General features: G+C 44.7%; 2 protein-coding genes across 2 annotated transcripts; one reads left to right on the top strand and one right to left on the bottom strand.

Moving 5' to 3' along the window:
• Positions 1–15,881: 15,881 nt before the first annotated feature.
• On the bottom strand, positions 15,882–17,841 carry LOC124155071. The gene is made up of 2 exons (XM_046528809.1): positions 16,544–17,841; positions 15,882–16,415 (listed from the first exon to the last, which is right to left on the bottom strand). Exons 1-2 carry the CDS (start codon positions 16,625–16,627, stop codon positions 15,954–15,956), a joined length of 546 nt encoding a protein of 181 aa, XP_046384765.1. The 5' UTR covers positions 16,628–17,841; the 3' UTR covers positions 15,882–15,953.
• Positions 17,842–20,777: 2,936 nt separating this feature from the next.
• On the top strand, positions 20,778–22,265 carry LOC124155222 (probable DNA polymerase). The gene has a single exon (XM_046528938.1). The coding sequence runs from the start codon at positions 20,778–20,780 to the stop codon at positions 22,263–22,265; it is 1,488 nt and encodes a 495-aa protein (XP_046384894.1).
• The last annotated feature ends 358 nt before the right edge of the window (positions 22,266–22,623 follow it).

Below are 22,623 nucleotides of genomic sequence, written 5' to 3'. Positions count from 1 at the left end.
CCGGTAAGAGAGCGCCAAGTCTCTTTCCACTTTTCTAAGGCTATCTTTTTTGTGGTCGCCTTCAAATGTTCATATGGTACCAGCACAGAATCAGCAACGTCGTCCTCGCTGGCTGCCTTCGCGGCCGAGTCGGCTTTCTCATTTCCAGCAATACCCACATGTCCAGGAACCCACAGAAAACGGATTTTCACTTTTTTCCGAGCAAGGGAAAGTACCTAGTCTATTTTGAATTTCCTGGACGATTGGGTGACTGGGAGAAAAACTGGAAATGGACTGCAGGGCGCTCATGGAGTCGCTGCAGACCATAAAGGACGCGTTGCTACACTTAATACCATCCAGAGCCATCTTTATGGCGAACAGTTCTGCCGTATAGCCGCTACACAGCGGACTGAGCTTGGCCTTGAGGGTTCCATGGTGAGACGAGATCACTGCACACCCGCACGCACGCTCCGACTTCGATCCGTCCGTGTAAACAGGAATGTGGCGGTGCATTACTTCCTTGAAGCTATGCTGGTATTCCGCGGCAGTTGTCAAAGATTTTTGATTTTTGTGGAGGACAAAGCTGACTTGTGGAAAAGGTACCTGCCAAGGTGCATTTTCCGAATTCCCAATGGGGTACACTTCTGGGAGTATGAACTCACTGTCCAGGATAAAATTATTAAAAGTAATACTTAGGGGTCTAGTTGCCCTAGGCCGCCGGTTAAAAATATTTATAAAGCGTGGGTTAAAAATAATATTAAAACTAGGGTGCCCTCTCATTGTTAGAATTTTAGCAACATAGTTGCACATAAGGATGTTTCGGCGTGCAGTCAACGGGGGCTCCCCAGAATCTGAGAAAACACTCAAGACCGGAGAAGTCCTGAAAGCTCCAGTTGCCAATCGAAGCCCCGCATTGTGAACCGTGTTCAAAGGTCTCAAATAGCTTTCACGGGCAGAGGAGTAGACAAAACATCCATAGACTAATTTCGAGCGCACCAATGCTCTATACAATAAAAGCATCGTGGAGCGATCGGCACCCCACGAGTAATTACATAGATATCGCAGGATATTTAAAACTTTCAAACATTTGATTTTTAAAAACTCAATGTGCTCACGCCAATTAAGGCGGCGGTCAAAAATTAAACCCAGAAAGCGGGCTGAATCCGTATAAGGTAGAATTCGGCCGCTCAGGCGAAGTTCTGGTGGAGGAACTTGTGCCCGCTTACGATGGAAGTGGACACATTTCGTTTTTTCAACGGAAAAACGAAATCCACTTCGATTCGACCATTCCCCAAGTCTGTTAAGGGTCAGCTGGATGACCCGTGCGGCACTGGCAATTGTGGATGATCGACAGAAAATGGCCAAGTCGTCCACGAATAAGGAGCCCATCACTGGTGTTCTGACGCATTCTGTAACGTCATTTATCGCAATGGCGAAGAGTGTGACGCTGAGTACAGAGCCTTGTGGTACCCCATTATGTTGTGTAAGAGGTCCGGATAAATGATTACCTATTCTTACTTTAAAAACACGGTCTGCTAAAAATTTTTTGATAAAAATTGAAAGATTTCCTCTTAGGCCCCACTCGTGTAACGTATTCAGAATCTTCTGGCGCCAGACTCGGTCATACGCCTTCTCCAGAAGAACACGGCTATGACATGCTGGCCCAGAAGGAAAGCCTCCTGGATAAAATTTTCGGTTCTCACGAGGTGGTCTGTGGTGGATCTACCTCGCCTGAAACCGCACTGGATATTGGAAAGAAGGTTCCGACGCTCCAACCACCAAACGAGCCGACGGTTCACCATTCTTTCCATGGTCTTGCATAGACAACTGGTCAAGGATATTGGCCTATAATTATTTGGGTCTGTTTTATCCTTTCCTTGTTTGGGGATAGGGACAACTACGGATTCCCGCCACGCTGTAGGGAAGCTTCCCTCAACCCAAATTTGATTGAGGGTATGGAGAATATCCATCAACGCGTTCTCCGGTATATTCCGAAGAAATATGTTTAGGACACCGTCCACTCCTGGCGCGGTGTCTTTGGAATCCGCTATGGCGGACTTCAGTTCCCATAAGGAAAAAAGATCATTGTATCCGGCTGCTGCGTGCGATTCGGTGAAGTTCAAGTGTGGGGAGCGTTCCCTTATAGACAAGAAGGTTGCTGAGTAGTTCTCGTCGCTGCTGGTCTTGGCAAACGCTTCCCCGAGAACGTCGCATATCTCCTTCGGTGTGTGAAATGTCACACCTTGAAATACAAGGCACGAAACGCCGTGAACATGCCGTGCTCCCGATATAACCCTCACCTTGTTCCAGACCTGAGTTAGTGGAGTCCTGTTGTTGATGGAGGATACATAATTTATCCAGGAAGCCTTCTTTGACTCCTTTATAATTAGTCGAGCCTTTGCTCTGAGTCGTCGAAATGAGGCAAGATTAGAGGCAGTTGGAAACTTATTAAAAATACGGAGGGCACGTTTCCGTTTCTTAATAGCTTCGGCGCATTCCTCATTCCACCATGGTACCGCTGGTCGACGGATTGCGCCCTTAGATAAGGGGACACTACGTTTCGCTGCGTCCACTATGCTAGCGGTTAGCACCTCAACGTTCTTTGTTCCGCCCCGAAGAGCATCGTACGTGAAATTAAAAGAATTTTTAAAAACAGACCAGTCGGCTTTGTGGACAATCCAGTTTCCCTCGCGGATAAAAATCGCATTGTTGATCTCGTCAGATTTGATTAAAATCGGGAAGTGGTCACTACCACAGAGATCCGTATGGACAGACAGTTTCAGTCTTGTAAAAATGCTGCTCGTGCATAAGCACAAATCAATGGAGGAATATTCTCCGTTAAAGGAGTTAAAGCGTGTCCTCTCGCCATTGTTCAATAAAAAGAGGTTAAAATCTCGGAAAAAGCTGCTTAAAATCCGTCCCCTTCTGTTGCGTTGGGCAGAAGGGCCGCCCCACAGAGGATCATGAGCGTTAAAGTCACCCAATAAAATATAGGGTCGCGGCAATTGACGTGTGAGGGCTTGAAGGTTATTGTCATTTACCGGAGCATCTTCCGGGAGGTACACGTTGCACAGCGTTACCTCCATGGGTGCATGGACGGTGACGGCCACAGCCTGGAATGGGGTGGTTAGCCGCACACGGGAGGTGTGTAGGGTATCCCGGACCGCTATTGCTACACCACCTTGGGCTCTTCGCCCACTCAAGTCATCCAACCTAGTCACACTATATCCCTTTAAAATTCCTTGTCTGTCGATTTAAAATGCGTTTCTTGTAGACATATACATAAAGGGTTAAAATCATTTATTAAAACAGCATCCTCCTTATGCCGATAAAATCCATTACAATTCCATTGTAATATAAAGGTCATAAAAAGGTTTAAAAAGGGTGAAAGATAAAAACAGAAAAAAAAATTGATGTAAATATTGAACCTTGGAGCAGCATTAGCCCGGAAATCTGTGGAATCATCGCTTCAAGCGACTTTTCCTTCCCTTATTCCTGACCTTTTCAATCTCTGTGTCCGAAATACAGAGATCTTCGTCTATGTCCTCCTGCATCGGTTCCATACCTTTGCCGGAGGGACCAGGAGAGGGAGTTTTCTCTCGCTGGTCAGGTTTTCTGGTGGTTTTCTTTGCTGTATTTTTGGGAGACACTACGGAGGTGTTAGGGGTGTTTTTTTTATTGTTGCTACTGTTACTCGCATTTGTTTTTTTAAATACATCTATCTGCTTTTCAGGTTCCGTCTGTGTAGAAATGGTGCACTTCTTAACTGGAGCGGAGGCGATTGCGGCAAAGGAACGCGAGAAAGAGGGGGCACTAAGGGCTTTGAACTTTTTCCTTGCCTCTAGGTAAGATATTTTATCCACAGTTTTAATTTCCATAATCTTCCGTTCCTCTTTCATTTTCGGGCAATCGCGAGAATAAGCTGCGTGCGTACCCTCGCAATTCACGCAGCAGGCCGCTTCAGCACATTTGTCCCCATCGTGCTTGTCCTTGCCGCAGCGCGGGCAGGTGGCCTTGCCCTCACATCGCGGTGCGATGTGGCCGAATTTTTGGCACTGGACAGATAATAAAAGGACAGATGCTGTGACCTTGTCTGATAAGGTACGATGCTGGCGAAATATTGAAGCTGAATTCCACGGAAATTCACAAGTCGTGAAGGTAGGTAATACTAGAGTTATTGCTGGTAGTGTGCATTAGTAATACATTGTATTAATTGTTCATAGCAATGTTGTTATTTATTGACAAAGTGTGTTATAGAGCATTAATATAATCTATATTATATATATTATATATATTATGCCAAATTACTAATTATTGGTGTTCCCTCGCAATAACAATCAAAATTCAATCAATCGGTAAACTAATTCCGCAGAAATAGACAGACGCAAACGAAATGGAGAGGATGACTGTTGTGGAGAAAGATTTACTTGTATCATTAGTTATTAAAAATAGGGATATACTAGAGAATAAAAGGACAGATGCTGTGACCTTGTCTGATAAGGTACGACGCTGGCGAAATATTGAAGCTGAATTCAACGGAAATTCACAAGTCGTGAAGGTAGCCGTGTGGTCCCCACACACACTTGGTAACAAGATAAGACTGGAGGCCCTACAAAGACGTTTTATTCGTCTGGTTGGTGTACGAATAAGTTTCGGCTATATGGATGTTCCTGTGGAAGACCTATCCAGGGATCTCAATCTTCCACCTCTTGCCCTGCGGCGTGACGTAGCCGATGTAGTCCTGTTAGTCAAAGTTATTAATGGCTACGTAAACTGCTCAGATCTCCTAGCTGAAATCGACTTCAGAATCCCAACTACTACAAGATCCCGTGACATTTTCAGCCGCAGATCCCATGCAACCAATTTCGACTTCAACAGTCCTCTTGCAAGATTTACCCACCTTGGAAATCAAGTAGCGTCCGAATGCGACCTCTTTTTTGACAGCCTCCATAAAATCCGCAGACGGGCCTCCATTCTCCTGGTTCTTTGACATGTCGTTCTCTTGTTCTTGTTTCTCTTGTTCACTTTACTTTGTCTAACCTTCTTCGTTGTCACATTCCCCTGTGATATTTTACAAACTTTATACCATCTTATGCTTCATATACCACTTTATATTATTACTGTATATTATCACTGTGTATTATTACTGTATATTATTGTAAATTATTGAATTACTTATCGTAAATTATTGTATTTCTATTGTAAATTGGCTGCTGCCGTTGGAAAATAAATAAAAGAATAAAAGGTAGGTAATACTAGAGTTATTGCTGGTCGTGTGCATTAGTAATATATTGTATTAATTGTTCATAGCAATGTTGTTATTTATTGACAAAGTGTGTTATAGTGCATTAATAGTAGTAGTAGTGTTTGGATTTAGGGTGCGTCGACGGCAAGGTCATTTTGCACCACTACTGTGCTATTTAATTTCAATTGTTATGTATAAAGTAATCTAATGCATCTGATGTCTTCGTTGAAAGTGTACATAATTAGACTTTATTAAAAATGTTTATTTCTCTGAGAAACCGAAATGTACAGATTAAGTTGGTAGGGTGGTCTCCTAAAAGGGTTTTTAGGTCTCCCCCTAGATTATTTCGCCTTCGCGCTTCGCGGTACTTAACACAATCTAGCATGATGTGTCTAATACTTAATGGACATTTACAATCCCCACATTGGGGAGGTTCCTTCTCTTCAGTAAAGAGATACGCATGGGTCAGGGGGCTGTGCCCTATCCTCAATCGTGTAAGTACTACTTCCTCTCTCCGATTACTACGAGCTGAGGAGGGCCACGCTGCTACCGTGTCCTTGATGCCACGGAGCTTGTTATTATTTAGAATCCTCCATGACTCCCTCCATTTTCCAAATACCACGTTTCTTAGAGATGCTCGTAAGTCCTCGTAGGGAACCAGCGTTGAGACTAGAACTTCGTTATTCAGAGCTTCCTTGGCCATAGCGTCTGCTATCTCATTCCCGGCTATCCCCTCATGTCCCGGTACCCACAGAAAATGGATATTCAAACCCTTTCTCGAAAGGGTCAGCAGGAGAGAGTGTATTTCTTGCACGATCGGGTGCACGGGTGAGAAGCCAGAGATGGCTTGTAGCGAGCTCCTGGAGTCAGTATAGTGCATTAATATAATATATTATATATATTATGCCAAATTACTAATTATTGGTGTTCCTTCGCAATAACAATCATAATTCAATCAATCGGAAAACTAATCACGCAGAAATAGACAGACGCAAACGAAATGGAGAGGATGACTGTTGTGGAGAAAGATTTACTTGTATCATTAGTTATTAAAAATAGGGATATACTAGAGAATAAAAGGACAGATGCTGTAACCTTGTCTGATAAGGTACGATGCTGGCGAAATATTGAAGCTGAATTCAACGGAAATTCACAAGTAGTGAAGGTAGGTAATACTAGAGTTATTGCTGGTCGTGCACATTAGTAATATATTGTATTTATTGTTCATAGCAATATTGTTATTTAATGACAAAGTGTGTTATAGTGCATTAATATAATATATTATATATATTATGCCATATAATGGCATTAATTTCCTTCACTTAGTTAAATTTTTAATAAGGTGCAATGTTTTCGATGTAGTTTTATGCATAGCGCGTAAAAATGAAATGCCGATGATGTGCGAATAAATATATGCGGCGATGTAGGAAGTACTCTTTGTTTAACGGAAGCGAATTTCATTTTAATAGCGAAATTGGAAGCAACTGAGGAAGGCACGGGACAACGTGAAAACGAAGAGGAGGAAGGCCCAAGCTCAGGCTCAGGAAACCCAGCGGAGGTTGGCCACAGGCGGTGGGCCATATGTACCGCCTGTGTGCGAGCCCAACCCTGAGTTGGATATAGCCATCCCATCACTGTCGCACTGTGAGCAGAATGTTGGGGATATGGATGGCGATTGCCTGGATTCGCCTCCTATCCCCAACACGAGCAGTGGGCACACGGAACTGAAGTATACAACAAGTAAGTATGTGCGATATTTTTTGTGGTGATGCATGACCTGTCGTTATCGAAATTATAGAATAAATTTTTCTTTTTTTCTTTTCGAGGTAACCGTCAGATGTTCCGTGTGCCACGACAGTGATGGGAGGTCCGATAAGGACACCACCCTCCTCTGGTGGCATGACCAGAGGAGCTGCTGTAGAGAGAGAGTTGCAGGACCGGCTTGAGGGCTTGAAATCTTACAACGCACACCGCGATAAGATTCAAGCCCTCAGGCAAGAGACAGCACAAGTGGAGCTGGCCACAGCCAAGCTGGTCCATGACTTACAACTGCGGAAAGTGAAGCGAGACGAAGAGACACTGGATCTGGAGTTGGAGGTCTTGAGACTGCAAAGGATGCAGCAGGAGCAGGCTCTGGCGCACCAAAAAAGAATGGATGACATTCAAATATAGATTAAGGAGCAGGAGTTGCGCCAGATGATGGTTTGCTTTACCATATTTTGTTTTGTACTTTAGTTGTAGAAGTTGTCAGGGTAATAATTTCTGTAAGGTATTTTAAAACATATTTAAAAGGAATTAGAATGAAAATTTTGTTGCTCAAGTCCATACCTTTGCTAATGTATGTTGTGAATTTAATGTGTTAACATCAATGGAAATATGGTTTCAGGCTTCATTTATCTTTACCTTCATAAATGCCTTCACTACAATAATATCCGCATTTGAGACAGGCTGTGATACCGATTCCTTTCCATGTTTACTTATTAAAGGAATATTGCATAGTTCCTATGAAATAGATGCAAAGGACGAAGTCGCATTCAAACAAATGAAAATCAATGATTTTAGCAATATTAAAATAATTGATTATTAGGTCTTATGCCTCATCCTTGACGTCCACCATAATTTATATGCATGGGTTGAGTGATTATGTTAGCTTAACGACTTCATAAACGTTTCTGATGGGCAAGATGGAACTTTTCTGTATTTCCAAAAATGAATTATATCAATATTTTGCTTTCTTTACTATGACGGTAATTATTTGGTCCTCATATTTGACGTCCGTTACAATAATATAGTTTGAGTGCTTTTATAAACTTAATGATTTTTTTTTATTATAAAATTTTATGATGGGCAAAGAGGAACTTTGCGATGATTTTCTGGAATTAAGCGTGAAAATATGTTGCTTTATTTACACTGAAGGAACCTAATTGGTCTCTATTATATTTGTACTGAAGGCTATCACCTTTCCCTACTGGTTGGCCTGTGGGACCTCATTCCGGGTTATTTCAGCTACATTTGATGTGCCTCGTAGTTCTGTGCATACTGCTGTGCGGAGGATGTTGGCTGTGATGGAAGGTGTATTCAGGAGTGTGATTACACTGCCCACTCATCAGGAGCTGGAAGGAATCGGCCTTGATTTTACGGCCAAAGCCGGCAGTAAAGCATTCTCGAAATGTGTTGGAGCCATTGATGGCAGCCATGTCGGGGTGTTCAGCCCTCGAGGCATGAACGAGGCTTATATAAATAGAAAATTGTTTTACTCACTGCAGATGCAAGTGCTATGCACAGGCAACGGTAAGATTATTGACTTCTATGCAGAGAGTACTAGTATCTTACACTCTCTAAATTACTAACGTAACTTCTAAATTAAACACGTAGGTGATCAGGACGCCAGATGTTTCGGCTACTCAGAACAACAGAGTCACCTGCTGTCTGGACACTATCCGAGCGAGCGACGGAGTTTTTTTAACGAGGTCTCCTCGGTGGGCTCGGGTCCGCGGGGGCGCGGCTCCCCAAGGGAAGAGATCACCCTCTTCCCCCGTACGGGGTGCTCTAATTTCGAGTTCGCATTCTCGCAATTTCAACATTTTTTCCCGATAGATGTCGCAGTGGTAACATCCGGAGGAAAAGTGAATGACGATACATTCGAATGATGGTGGATTGTGTTGTGAGAAGTTGTTGTAGTCACTAGCGATTTTTTTGTATCAGGCGGCGAATAACAATGAGCTAGTAACTATGACGACCCGGTGGGAGGGGCGTGGAATGTCTTTCGAGGTGACAACCTTGCCCCCGGATCTAGATTCTGCTTTGACTACGCTGACCCTGGACCCGCCGGCGCTGAGTCCGGACGCCGCAGGATGATTGGATTCAACTTCGCTGCCTTGTCCTCCTGGGCTCTGCCTGCAGCCTCACTTGTGCGGTCGGTGCAATCGCAAGGAGACAACCCGCTCGGACAGGGCCTTACTACTAATATGGACACTTTGGGGCACTTTTACCCAGATGACGTAACCCCACCCCTAGCCATGGGTGTGACCCAACTCAACCCTCGTGGGACTCTTTGGGGCACCCACCCCACCCCTACCGCCCCCACCCCCTCCATACCACTCCCTCCCGCCCTAAACCATCCCCCTCCCACCTTAAACCACCCCCACCCATAGGTAGTAGTAGTAGTGTTTGGATTTAGGGTGCGTCGACGGCAAGGTCATTTTGCACCACTACTGTGCTATTTAATTACAATTGTTATGTATAAAGTAATCTAATGCATCTGATGTCTTCGTTGAAAGTGTACATAATTAGACTTTATTAAAAATGTTTATTTCTCTGAGAAACCGAAATGTACAGATTAAGTTGGTAGGGTGGTCTCCTAAAAGGGTTTTTAGGTCTCCCCCTAGATTATTTCGCCTTCGCGCTTCGCGGTACTTAACACAATCTAGCATGATGTGTCTAATACTTAATGGACATTTACAATCCCCACATTGGGGAGGTTCCTTCTCTTCAGTAAAGAGATACGCATGGGTCAGGGGGCTGTGCCCTATCCTCAATCGTGTAAGTACTACTTCCTCTCTCCGATTACTACGAGCTGAGGAGGGCCACGCTGCTACCGTGTCCTTGATGCCACGGAGCTTGTTATTATTTAGAATCCTCCATGACTCCCTCCATTTTCCAAATACCACGTTTCTTAGAGATGCTCGTAAGTCCTCGTGGGGAACCAGCGTTGAGACTAGAACTTCGTTATTCAGAGCTTCCTTGGCCATAGCGTCTGCTTTCTCATTCCCGGCTATCCCCTCATGTCCCGGTACCCACAGAAAATGGATATTCAAACCCTTTCTCAAAAGGGTCAGCAGGAGAGAGTGTATTTCTTGCACGATCGGGTGCACGGGTGAGAAGCCAGAGATGGCTTGTAGCGAGCTCCTGGAGTCAGTGCATATCACAAAGGAGCCGCCGTGGTCATCTAGGGCTTCTAGAGCTGTCCTTATGGCATAAAGCTCCGCCGTGTACACACTGCACATCGGGTGAAGCTTTGCTCTGATGTTCCCGTGGATAGGGGAGACCACTGCACATGCACAAGCAGAGTTATCTTTCGAACCGTCAGTGTAAACGGGGGTAAGGTTGGGGTGATTCCATCGGAACATGGCAAACAAACGCTGGTACTCCGAGGGAGTTGTGGAAGACTTCGGTCGAGATCGTGAAAGAATATTCACCACCGGAGTGGGAGTAATCCAAGGGGGGTGTTCCGAGAATGAAACAGGATACACTTCAGGTAGCGTGAATTCGCATCCGCGAATAAAATCGTTAAAACGAACGCTTACTGGTCTGGTTGCTTTAGTCCTTCGGTTAAAAACATTAATAAAACGGGGTTTAAAAAGTAAACTATAACATGGGTGACTCGTCATTGCTAAAATTTTGGAAACGTAGCTACAAAGAAGCCAGGTCCTTCGGTAGCATAGAGGAGGCTCGCCTGCGTCGGTATATATACTGGGAATCGGGCTGGTCCTAAACGCCCCAGTGCATAGTCGCAGACCTGCGTTGTGCACTGAATTAAGTGCTTTCAAATACGTCTCGCGTGCGGACGCATACACGAATGAGCCGTAGTCTAATTTCGACCGCACCAGTGTGCGGTAAAGTAAAATTAAGGTGGTGCGGTCTGCTCCCCAAGATGCGTGGCTTAAAAACTTTAAAATGTTTAAAGACTTCAAACAGTTTACCTTGACAGAATTAATGTGCTCCTTCCAGTTGAGTTTGTGGTCGAGGGTCATCCCCAGAAAACGGACTGATTCCACAAATGGGAGGTTTCTACCACCTAGGTGTAACGTGGGATTTACATGGACGCCCCGAGTGCGAGAAAAGTGAACGCACTTTGTTTTCTCCAAAGAGAAAAGGAAGCCGTTATTTTGGGTCCATTTGTGAAGTTTATTGATGGTGAGTTGCGCCATACGCGATGCATTCACGACCCTAGATGATCTGCAGAAAATCGCGAGATCATCCACAAACAGTGACCCTAACACTGGCTCCTTGATGCAGTGAGCTATGTCGTTGATCGCAATAGCGAACAACGTCACGCTCAGAACCGAGCCTTGGGGAACTCCGTTGTCAAGAGGGTAAAAATTTGACAACAACTGTCCCGTCCTTACTTTAAAAACACGGTTGGTTAAAAAATTTTGTATAAAAATGGGCAAACAGCCTCTAAAACCCCACTCGCGTAATACGCGTAGAATCTTACGTCGCCAGACCCGGTCGTAAGCCTTCTCTAAGTCGAAAAATACACCGACTACGTGTTGGCGGAGAAGGAAGGCTTCTTGGATGAAATTTTCAATTCTGACCAAGTGGTCCATTGTGGAACGGTTCCGTCTGAATCCGCATTGTATCCTAGAGAGGAGTTTTCGACGCTCCAGCCACCAAATGAGACGTCGATTTACCATTCGCTCCATTAACTTGCACAGGCAGCTGGTGAGAGAAATCGGCCGGTAAGAATTCGGGTCAGCTCGGTCTTTTCCATGTTTTGGGATGGGGACAATGACGGACTCCCGCCAGGACGGAGGAAAATCCCCATTGGCCCAGAGCTGATTAAAAGTTTCAAGGATTTCCAGCAACGCCGATTCCGATAGATTTCGGAGGAAGGCATTGTGGATCTCGTCGGGTCCTGGGGACGTGTCGTGGGAGTCATGAATGGCAGATTTCAGCTCCCAAATGGTAAATGGCATATTGTAGTCTGCCGTTGTTTTAGGCTCCATAAAGGATATAGGGACGTTCTCGAGCCTTTTCTTGAGGATCGCAAAAGAAGGGTCATAGCATTCGTCGCTGCTCACTTTGGCGAGTAATTGGGCGAATACGTTCCCTATCGCAGCTGGAGAAGTGATAACCTTTCCTTCGACTTCTAGGAAGGATATACCTAGATTCTGGCTGCTACCCGATATGCTCCTCACCTTACGCCATACCTGTGCAAGTGGAGTCCTGTGGTTGACACCGGAGACAAAATTCATCCAAGAAATCCTCTTTGCGTCCTTTATTACCTGACGCGCTTTCGCTCTTAGTCGCCGAAAAGCGGAGAGATTATTTGCTGTAGGATACTTGTTGAAAATTCGGAGAGCTTTCTTACGTTTTTTAATGGCTTCTGCGCAGGTTTCATTCCACCATGGCACCGCATTTCTTGGAAGGATGCTTCGAGATCGTGGTATGCTAATTTCGGCGGCTTGAATGATGCTGGATGTCAAAAGATTTACGTTTGTTACACAGTCGTTGTTTTTATCCCACACGTAGTTAAAATTTGAGTTAAAAAGATGCCAATCAGCTTTCCGGACAATCCAACAGCCTGGTCTAATAAAATCGGGGTTTATATTTTGCTCCCTTTTGATTAAAAGGGGAAAGTGATCGCTCCCACTAAGATCCTTATGCACAGAGAGTTTGAGTTTATTGACCAAACTAGTCGATAAAATACTCAAGTCAATGGAGGAAGAATCGCCGCTATAAGAGTTAAAACGGGTTTTCTCGCCGTTATTGAGTAAAAAAAGGTTAAAATCACTAATAAAACTTGATAAAATACGTCCCCTGCGGTTGCACTGTTCCGGGGTGCTTCCCCATAGACGATCGTGAGCATTAAAATCTCCGAGTAAAATAAAAGGCTGAGGTAGCTGGTGAACAAGGGATTCTAGATTAAAACGGGTGACGGGTGCACCCTCCGGCAGGTAAACGTTGCACACCGTTATCGCCTCGGGAGCGTGCACCGTCACCGCTACCGCTTGGAACGGTGTGTTAAGATTTATTCGGGAGGTGTAAAGAGCCTCCCGGACAAAAACCGAAACTCCACCATGGGCTCGTTGGCCACTAGTATCGTCCAGTCTAAAAGTGTTAAAATGTTTTAAATATCCCTTGTCTGTATCTTTAAAACGCGTTTCCTGCAAACATATACAGAAAGGGTTAAAATCATTTATTAAAACAGCCAGCTCCTCCTTATGCCGATAAAATCCATTACAATTCCATTGTAATATAAAATTCATAAAAAGGGTTTAAAAAGGGTAAAAGATAAATAAAAACAGAAAAAAAAGGATGTCAATATTGAAACTTGGAGCAGCATTAGCCCGGAAGTCTGTGGAATCATCGCTTTAAGCGACTTTTCCTTCCCTTATTCCTGACTTTTTCGATCTCTGTGTCCGAAATACAGAGATCTTCGTCTATGTCCTCCTGCATCGGTTCCATACCTTTGCCGGAGGGACCAGGAGAGGGAGTTTTCTCTCGCTGGTCAGGTTTTCTGGTGGTTTTCTTTGTTGTATTTTTGGGAGACACTACGGAGGAGTTAGGGGTGTTTTTTTTAGTATTGCTATTGTTACTCGCATTTGTTTTTTTTAATAAATCTATCTGCTTTTCAGGTTCCGTCTGTGTAGAAATGGTGCACTTCTTAACTGGAGCAGAGGCGATTGCGGCAAAGGAACGCGAGAAAGAGGGGGCACTAAGGGCTTTGAACTTTTTCCTTGCCTCCAGGTAAGATATTTTTTCCATAGTTTTTATTTCCATAATCTTCCGTTCCTCTTTCATTTTCGGGCAATCGCGAGAGTAAGCCGCGTGGGTACCCTCGCAATTCACGCAGCAGACCGCTTCCGCACATTTGTCCCCATCGTGCTTGTCCTTGCCGCAGCGCGGGCAGGTGGCCTTGCCCTCACATCGCGGTGCGATGTGGCCGAATTTTTGGCATTGGAAGCAGCGCATCGGTTGAGGGAAGAATGGTCGCACAGTTACAGATTCGTATCCTAAGAAGACTTTAACGGGCAGTTTGTCTAGAGCGAACGTGAGAATTACTGACGTGGTATTTATCACTTCACCGTTTCGCTTCGTAGTCAGTCTGCGGCAGTCGATGACGCCCTGGGGGGCCATCTCTCTCTTGATCTCTTCTGGTTCCACGTAAAGAAGGTCGTAGTGACTTATTACTCCCTTAGAGGTATTTAGAGTGCGGTGGATCTCGACTTTAACTGGGATGTCGTGTAATTTTTCAGTTTTAAGCAATTTTTCAGCTTGGATGTTGTTCGCAGTCTCTATTAGTAGGGTACCATCTCTTAGTTTTTTCACCGAATTTGGCTCTCCAGTAATTATCGATTGCATAGCTTTTTTTATGAAAAAGGGAGACACCTTTTTCAGAGTGTCACCTTCTTTGGCGCATTTCATAGACAAAAAACGCTTCGAGCTTTCAAAAGACTTTTCTCCTCCGCCCGTGTCCGGGCGGGATCTTTTTGGTGGAGGAAGAGTAATCGTCTCCATGAAAGTAAGAACATAATTCATCCCCTGGGCTCCCCACCCACCACGGAGCCACACATTCGGGACGCCACACCGAGATCCGGTGTGGTCGCCAGGGCTACCCAAGGGATATAGGAACCTTTGATAGGGGGTCTCTTTTGGGTTAGAACCTCCAGCGCGGGGGCCCTCCGAACCCACGCACCTTCGGCCGCCCTACGGAGACCCCCATATCTCCAGCACTAACCCGTCCTGGCGTACGCTCGGAAGGAGCCGCCAAGCTCCCCAGCCGCCAGGAGCCGATTGACCGAGCTGGGCTCTTCTCGGCCGCCCGTTTTTCGGGGAATCCAGGGCCGAAGTGGGGTATTGAACTCCGGCCCATACCGGGTTTCCGACGCCCACCTGGGAGCCGGAGAACTCACCCACCAGGATCCCCTTCTCCCCCTTGTACGGGTCTCCACGCACGGCAAACACGTGGGTGAATCTGGACGCCAGATGTATCGGCTACTCAGCACAGCAGAGTCACATGCTGTCTGGACGCTATCCTAGCGTGCGAAGGGTTTTTTGACGAGGTTGTCTCCCCGGTGGGCTCGGGTCCGTGGGGGCGCGGCTCCCCAAAGGAAGAGATTACTCTCTTCCCCCCGTGCGGGGCCCCCCCATAGGTGTGTCGTCAACCCAACCCTTGTGGGACTCTTTGGGGCACCCACCCCCACCCCCCTCCATACCACCCCCCTCCCACCTTAAACCACCCCCACCCATAGGTGTGTCGTCAACCCAACCTCTTGGGACGGTTCAGGGCACCCACCCGCCAACCCACCCGGAATGGACACTTTGGGGCATATACCCACCCCCACCCATAGGTAAGTCATTGACCTAACCAGCGTGGGACGGTTCAGAGCAATTCGGATATGCCCCCTAATTGATTATGCCTTTGTGGAACTTGTAGCAGTCCTGCGACTGAGATGGCACCTGTGGCAAATTCATCCTTTGGAGGTTCGGCAACCCCTGCTGTTGGTTTAGTGCAAACTAGCCATTGTTACCCTTTATAAGTGATATTTAATGGAGGAATAGAAAATTAAGGATACTTTTGTTTTCTTTCTCACGCACAGCTTGCCTCTTCGTGGTCGGAGTTAGGGGTACATTGACTCTCGTGCAATAGTTTCTGATAGGCTCTAACGAGGGTTGGTTATTACCAATTCGTGCCATTAATAATAGTGAAAGGTGTTTCTTTGCGTTCACGTACGCATTGTGTTTCGCACGTGATGTGAATTTTGCAACCTCAGCCCAAGAAGAGTTGGAATTTGATTTTGAAAAGGATCGGGCATTGAAATTAAATTGGTTATGAGGTGCGAAAAGTGGAATCAATAATTTGTGGTTATTAAATGATCGATAATGAAGGGGTACGCTTGTGAGGCTAAATCCGTTTATATAAGCATGCAATATTTCTCTAATTAAGGATCGATGACAATGATTAAATATAAAGAATGCATGTAAATTTTAAAAATTATTTTATTTACTGAGTGGATGAATAACACAGTTCAATTTGGGATAAAGTATTAAACAAGATAGCAGAGCAGTGGCTACAAAGGCAAAGCATATCTTCCAATGCGTGTGGCCACACATCGAAAGAAGGCCATTCATCAGGCAAACTTGGAGCAATGCTGGCTTCTGAAATGTCTGAATAAACTGTTTGCTCGTGGTTTAATATTACAGTCTCTGCTTGTGAATCCACGTCACTGTCTTCTTGGAAACTATTGTCGGTACTCACAAAGTTATTTGGCACAGTAATAAGGCTAGCGTCTTCATCCATTTCCAGCTTCTTGGGAGACCAAAAGTGTTCCGGGAAATGATGCTCTTGGATAGGTGTTGAGGTTTGCAACTCCCGCGACGTATCCGTTTCTATTTTGGTCTCCCACGCCAGGTAATTCTCCCAGAATGAATCTTGAGAAGAATAATCGTATCCGTAGTCGTAATTCTGTATGGAAACGAAGCACATGAACATAAAAATTTCACATTCGCATATGAGTATCATCATTGGTTATATTAGTAGTAATTACAATTTTATAACAAATATATTTGAATATTGTATGATAAAATACCAACCGAAATATCATCCTCGCAATGTGTAATTTCTTCATTTCCACGCTGCACCTGTCCTCTTGCATCGGGAGAGGGTCGTGGCGACATCGCTTCCTTGATGGTTATACTAATAATGAGGGGTGTTATTGTGAAGGTTGTGTTCCGAGTTGTCGCAAAGGGTTGAAGGCGTCACGCCCCGCTCTAGCCAATCCTGCCGGTGAAAGTGCGTTTGAAGAGGGGTGGGGGGTTTCGTGCCTCTCACGTTCTCAACAATTCCTAGCGTTGTCATTATTTACGAAAAGAGGGATGGTGGTGGAGGCCGGGTCAATGAATTTAGAAGACGAATGAGGAAGAGTGGCTATTTCCCTAGGGGTATTTCCACGTTTGTATTTTCCGAATGCTATTTTCTGAATACCCAATATTTCATAAATTAGTGCCTACAATTCTCAGGAGAATGTATCCAAGAAGCCTCCCACGGTCATTATGCGACGTAAGAGAAGTATGTTGCGGAAATTTTTAAAACTTACGAGGTGGTATATTAAGAATGCTGCAAATGATTGCTAATGTCCTCTTGGTCGAAGTAGCCCGTACCATCAGGAAAACTATTCAGAGATCAACACCCTTAATATTTCCCCCCGCCTCCATCTTGAAATTTTTCGGCGTGGTTATTAGTTATAAAAGGACTCGTCCCAGTGGTTACTCTGTCATTCTCCAGACTACAATCGTTGTTCTGCAGTCCGATTCTTCACCGTGGTGGAAACTTCAAACAATATCTCTCTGGCTTTGGTCTTTTGGCTCTAAGTGTACGAATTTGTTGTTGAGAAGAAGAGGAAGTGCAACGGAGGAGCAAATTCACCTAGAACTTCCAGAGTACCTGTCTCAGCGTTCTCTCATCTCGAGTTCTACATCATCCTTCGAGCATCTGAGCACCCACCGAGGAGGAAGCAAGCAGTTTTGAGTCGGCCGTCCGGAAACGCATCCAGAGGTTCCGCCCGGATTCAAGTTAAGTCTGAAAAGCGATTTATTCATCTTGGATTCTTGTGAACTGAGTTTAGGACGCTTCCATTGTCTTTCATCGTGATGGATTCAATTTTCAAGCTTGTACCGGGTGTTGAAATTGTACGCGCTCATCGCCTGGGAGCGTATAACACATTAACGCTGTTGCAAAGCGCACTCGACGGGCTAGTCCACCGTATGACCGAGTTATCTGAAAAAGTCCCCATGTCGGATTTTATTAATTTAATTCAAGATGTGAAGAACGCTCAAAATGCTTCTGCTTTGAAATCTTCCAATGTTCCGGTTGATACTGACCCCAAAGTTGTGGAGGGAGCAACTCTTTTGCCGGAAGTAGCGAGTGTCGAGCTGCCATCGTCTCAGATTCTAGACAATTTAAGTCAATCAATGTTTCCCGCTGCTAATTTCCCCTTACCTGAGCTTACAAGGGATGTACTTTCTACTCAATTTGCTGGAGTCCGCTCGCAACCAAACTCACCCGAAATTTTTTCTTCTTCGGTTATTCGACCGCCGCCTGGATTCGAGATGTTTCAACCGCTCGTTGTTTCACCACTGTCTACGGTGGGTGAGATAGGTGATGGTGAGCGAGAAAAAAATGATTACAAGATTAGCGTGTGTGAGTCACTCACGGATGATCATGTTCTTGCCGAAATTACAAGTTTAGAAAATTTATCGGATGAGCTTTTCACTGAATTCGGAGAGAGCTCGCAAGTCCTCGAACATTGCAACTCAGGCGTTGAGGCGAGAGACTACGATTTGATTGATTTTAACGAAGATGGGAAGTGCTTACCTTTAGCGGTCAACGTAGAGGTGTTTGAAGTGCAGCCATCGTTGTTAGATGAACCTTTTGACATTAACTCTCTACCAGTTCCAATGCTACCATGTGCTGAAAACTTGCAAATCGGGGGCGGGGAGACTGATGACATGTATTTCACCATATTGTCCGAAAATAGGAGTTATTTGAAAAATTTCAAGCTATGGGAGCGCGAAATTTCCATTGTTTTTCGCTCCGTTCCCGCGGGGGAGAATCCTATGCGCTGGTTTGAGCGCTGCATGTTGAAATTGTTAGATGTGCTAAAACGGGATATACCTCAATCCAATAAGGCTGGAATGACGATTAAGAGTGGTAGTTGTCCAGACAGACCAATCCACGTATCATACCGGAGGGTAGATCAATTTGACGTTGAAGTAATACTGCAGAGAATTGAAAAAGTCATTCAATCGAATGAGAACTTCCTCTTGGGCGGAATAATGAGCATTTCATTCACGCATGTGGAGCAGGCTGAGGGCGGCAGGAAGAGACGGGATCTGATCTCATCCTTTCACGATTTTTGCAGTGCAAAGAAAGCAATAATTGTAATAGACAATAACGACAACTTGTGCCTCGCGAGAGCTATATGTGTCGCCATTTCCAGACATACTGATTCAGCAGGGGTTTATATGGATATGCGGAAGGGGCGAAGAATTCAAACTCAGAGGGCCATCGCATTGTGTGAAGAGGCAGGTGTAAATCTGGAAAATGGCGGGGGAATAAATGAGGTTAGAACATTCCAAAACCACGTTGATTTCTATCGTATAACAGTTTTTGGTGATCGCCAAGGGAAGGAAGTGTTATATGAAGGCCCATCGACGCCCGCTCCCGATGGTTCAATTCGGAAGGATGTGAATCTGATTTATGGTGAACATCATTTTAATGTCATTACTTCACTCACGGGGGCCTTTAACTGTAGATACTATTGTAGACCTTGTAGGCATCCATTCAAGACAATGTTTCTTCATAAGTGCCCTAGCGAGTGCTCCAGATGTATCAACTCCCCACCATGTGAACCAAGCGAGCAGACGATTGCATGCCATTCATGCAACAGAAATTTTTACGGGGATGTTTGCTATCAAAGGCACTTAAAGCCGAAGGGTAAGGCAAGAGCGCCATGCGAAATTTTTAAATACTGCAAACAATGTTGTAGAGTTTACAGTACGCTCATTCAGCGGAAAAAACACGTCTGCGGCGAAATCTATTGTCAGACCTGCAAGAGTCGCCACAGTAGCGAAAATAAATGCTTTATGAAGCAGATCGTCGAAAAGAAAATTCCCCATGAAAAGTTTGTGTTTGTGTTCTACGATATAGAATCACGGCAGGATGAAGCGATGCTAGGGAAAACAGACACATTTCTACACAGGGCAAATCTGCTGGTGGCGCAAAGATGTTGTAGTGTTTGTTGCAGAGATGAATCACTTGAAGACTGCGAGAAATGTGGGGAGCGGCAGTGCATATTTGATGGTTCAGACCCAGTGTACTCGTTTGTAAAAAGTCTTGTCTCCCTGCGACGAAGAGGGTTTGATCAGATAATATGCATTGCCCACAATTCAAAGGGGTATGACTGTCACTTCATTCTAAAGGTTTTGATTGAAGAAATGAAGTGGGCCCCCAAGCTTATAGCGAACGGGGCGAAACTGATGAGCGTCGAGTTTGACAACTTAAAATTTATTGACTCTCTAAACTTTCTGCCCATGCCCCTCGCCAAGCTACCATCGGCACTTGGACTAGATACCTCGATGGTGAAGGGATATTTTCCCCACTTTTTCAATACAGAGGCAAATTGGAAATATGAGGGCCCCCTGCCTCCGGAGGAGACCTATGGAACCGCTGATATGTCAACCACTGAACTTTCAAAATTTTAAAAATGGCATTCGGAACTGCGGCGTGAACATTACGTTTTCCAGATGGAAAGAGAAATTAAGAAATACTGCGTGCAGGATGTGAACATTTTGAGACTTGCGTGTTTAAAATTTAGAGAGGAATTTCTCGCACTAAGTGGCGTTGACCCCTTTAGGGAGTGCCTTACCATCGCGAGTACGTGCATGCGAGTGTTTCGAAAAAAAATATTTGAAGGCTGAGACGATTGCTATTATGCCCCCAGGTGGATATCGATGGGCAGACAGGCAGTCGCAGAAGGCCATCCAATGGTTGTTGGCGGAAGAGAGGAGGAGGGGTGAAAAAATCCGTCACGCTCAAAATGGCCGGGAGATTAGAATTTTGGGTAGAAAAGTAGACGGGTACACGAGAAAAGAACAGGAGGAAGTTATTTTTTAATTTTACGGGTGCTTTTTCCACGGCTGCCCCAAGTGTTTTCCCCAGAGACATGTTCCGGTTTCGAACAGTAAGAGCGAAACGATGCAAACGCGTTTCGAAAGCACCGAGAATAGGAAGAAGATGCTCACGTGTGCCGGATATAAAGTAATAGAAATGTGGGAATGCCAATTTGAGAGGGAGATTGAGCGCGACTATGCATTGGCAAAGTTCTTGAAAGAACAACCAATACATAAGGAAATCCCACTGAATCCTCGCGATGCATTCTACGGAGGGAGGACAAATGCTTTGCGTCTTTACCACAAAGCTTGTGGGGCAACAGGAGAGAAAATAAAATACACAGACATTTGTTCACTATACCCATTTGTCAACAAATATGGCGCGTATCCAGTCGGCCATCCAACCATCTACGTCGGCGCCGAGTGTCCCCCTCTTAATGATTTGGAGGGAGTTGTAAAATGTGATGTTCTTCCTCCAACAGAGCTATATCACCCGGTGCTTCCTATGAAGGGTAACGGGAAGCTGTTATTTCCACTCTGTAGGACCTGCGCGCTGGAAGAAAATCAAGGGGACTGCAGACACGAAGAGGCGGAGCGAACGTTGACGGGTACATGGGTGACCTGCGAGTTGAAGAAGGCAGTGTCTCTTGGCTACATCATCGTAAAAATGCACGAAGCTTGGAGTTATGAAGTGACCCAGTATAATCGCGAAACCGGAGAGGGTGGGTTATTCGCTGAGTATGTAAATGCTTTCCTTAAGCTTAAGCAGGAGGCAAGCGGGTGGCCCAGCTGGTGTGTGACGGAGGAGAAGAAAGAGGAATACCTAAGAAAGTTTAGAGAGAGGGAAGGAGTGGATCTTGACAAGATCTCAATCAGCCACAACCCTGGAAAACGATCACTAGCGAAATTGTTGCTAAACAGTTTTTGGGGGAAACTGGGACAGCGCGATAATTTAACGCAAACCACCGTCATAAAACAGAGTGACGCATTGAATTCTCTTCTCACGGATCCAAACGTTGACGTTCAACGTCTTGTTGAAGTGAATGAAGACACCATATACGCACATTGGGTGGAAAAGGAAGAATCTGTGTCACCATCCAGCTCTAGTGGTATTATCATGGCCTGTTACACAACAGCGCAAGCCAGATTGGAGCTCTATAAATACCTGGAAAATCTTCAAAGGCGGGTGTTATATCACGACACAGATAGCATTATCTTCACTGAAAAACCAGGGGAATGGTCTCCACCAATCGGTGATTACCTCGGTGATATGACCGATGAGGTTGCTCCGTTGGGACCGGACTGCTACATTAGTGAATTTGTATCGGGCGGTCCTAAAAATTACGCTTATGTGGTTCGATCTTCAAGCAATTCGAAGTTTAAGAAAAGCGTCTGCAAAGTGCGAGGAATCACAATTAATTCCTCAAATGATGGAGTTGTGTGTTTTGAGACGCTGAAAGCTATGTTGCTGAATGATGAGCCTGGGAGAACGGTAGAATATAGCCACAAAATAGCACGCATGAAAAACCATGACATTGTGTCCAAGCCTGAAAGCAAGCTCTTCCGCATTGTATATACCAAAAGGAAACGTCTGGAGAACTTCGACACACTTCCGTATGGTTACAAAAAACGACGTCTCCTTTAGAAAAAGGAAAATGTATAACTACAGAGGAGAAGAAGCATAGTCCCGTCCACATTTTCCATTCCTAATTTTTCCAATCCATATTTTCCCTTTTCTTCTTTGAATTTCAATTTTATCTTATTTTCATTTAGTTTTGTTTTATTTCCATTTTATTTTATTTTTTCTTTGATTTGTTTAACTTTCATTTGTTCTACTTTAAAACCATATAACCATTCACTTTTTCAAATAACTTCATTTTTTATTTTATTTATTTTTATTTTATTAACTTCCAACTCCCCACAGTTTCGTTATGTTTTATTTTATAAATTGATGTTCCAAAGTTTTTCAAATAACTTTATTATTTTATTTTATTTTATTTCAG

Source organism: Ischnura elegans, chromosome 3, assembly GCF_921293095.1.
Source record: "Ischnura elegans chromosome 3, ioIscEleg1.1, whole genome shotgun sequence".
NCBI lineage: Eukaryota > Metazoa > Arthropoda > Insecta > Odonata > Coenagrionidae > Ischnura > Ischnura elegans.
This window is presented reverse-complemented; position numbering and strand designations above follow the sequence as displayed.

Coding starts and splice junctions, on each gene's coding strand:
- LOC124155071 (XM_046528809.1), bottom strand. CDS start 16,627: ATGTCGCCACGACCCTCTCCCGATGCAAGAGGACAGGTGCAGCGTGGA. Junction 16,416..16,543: donor ATTGCGAGGATGATATTTCG/GTTGGTATTTTA, acceptor GTTTCCATACAG/AATTACGACTACGGATACGA.
- LOC124155222 (XM_046528938.1), top strand. CDS start 20,778: ATGTGGGAATGCCAATTTGAGAGGGAGATTGAGCGCGACTATGCATTG.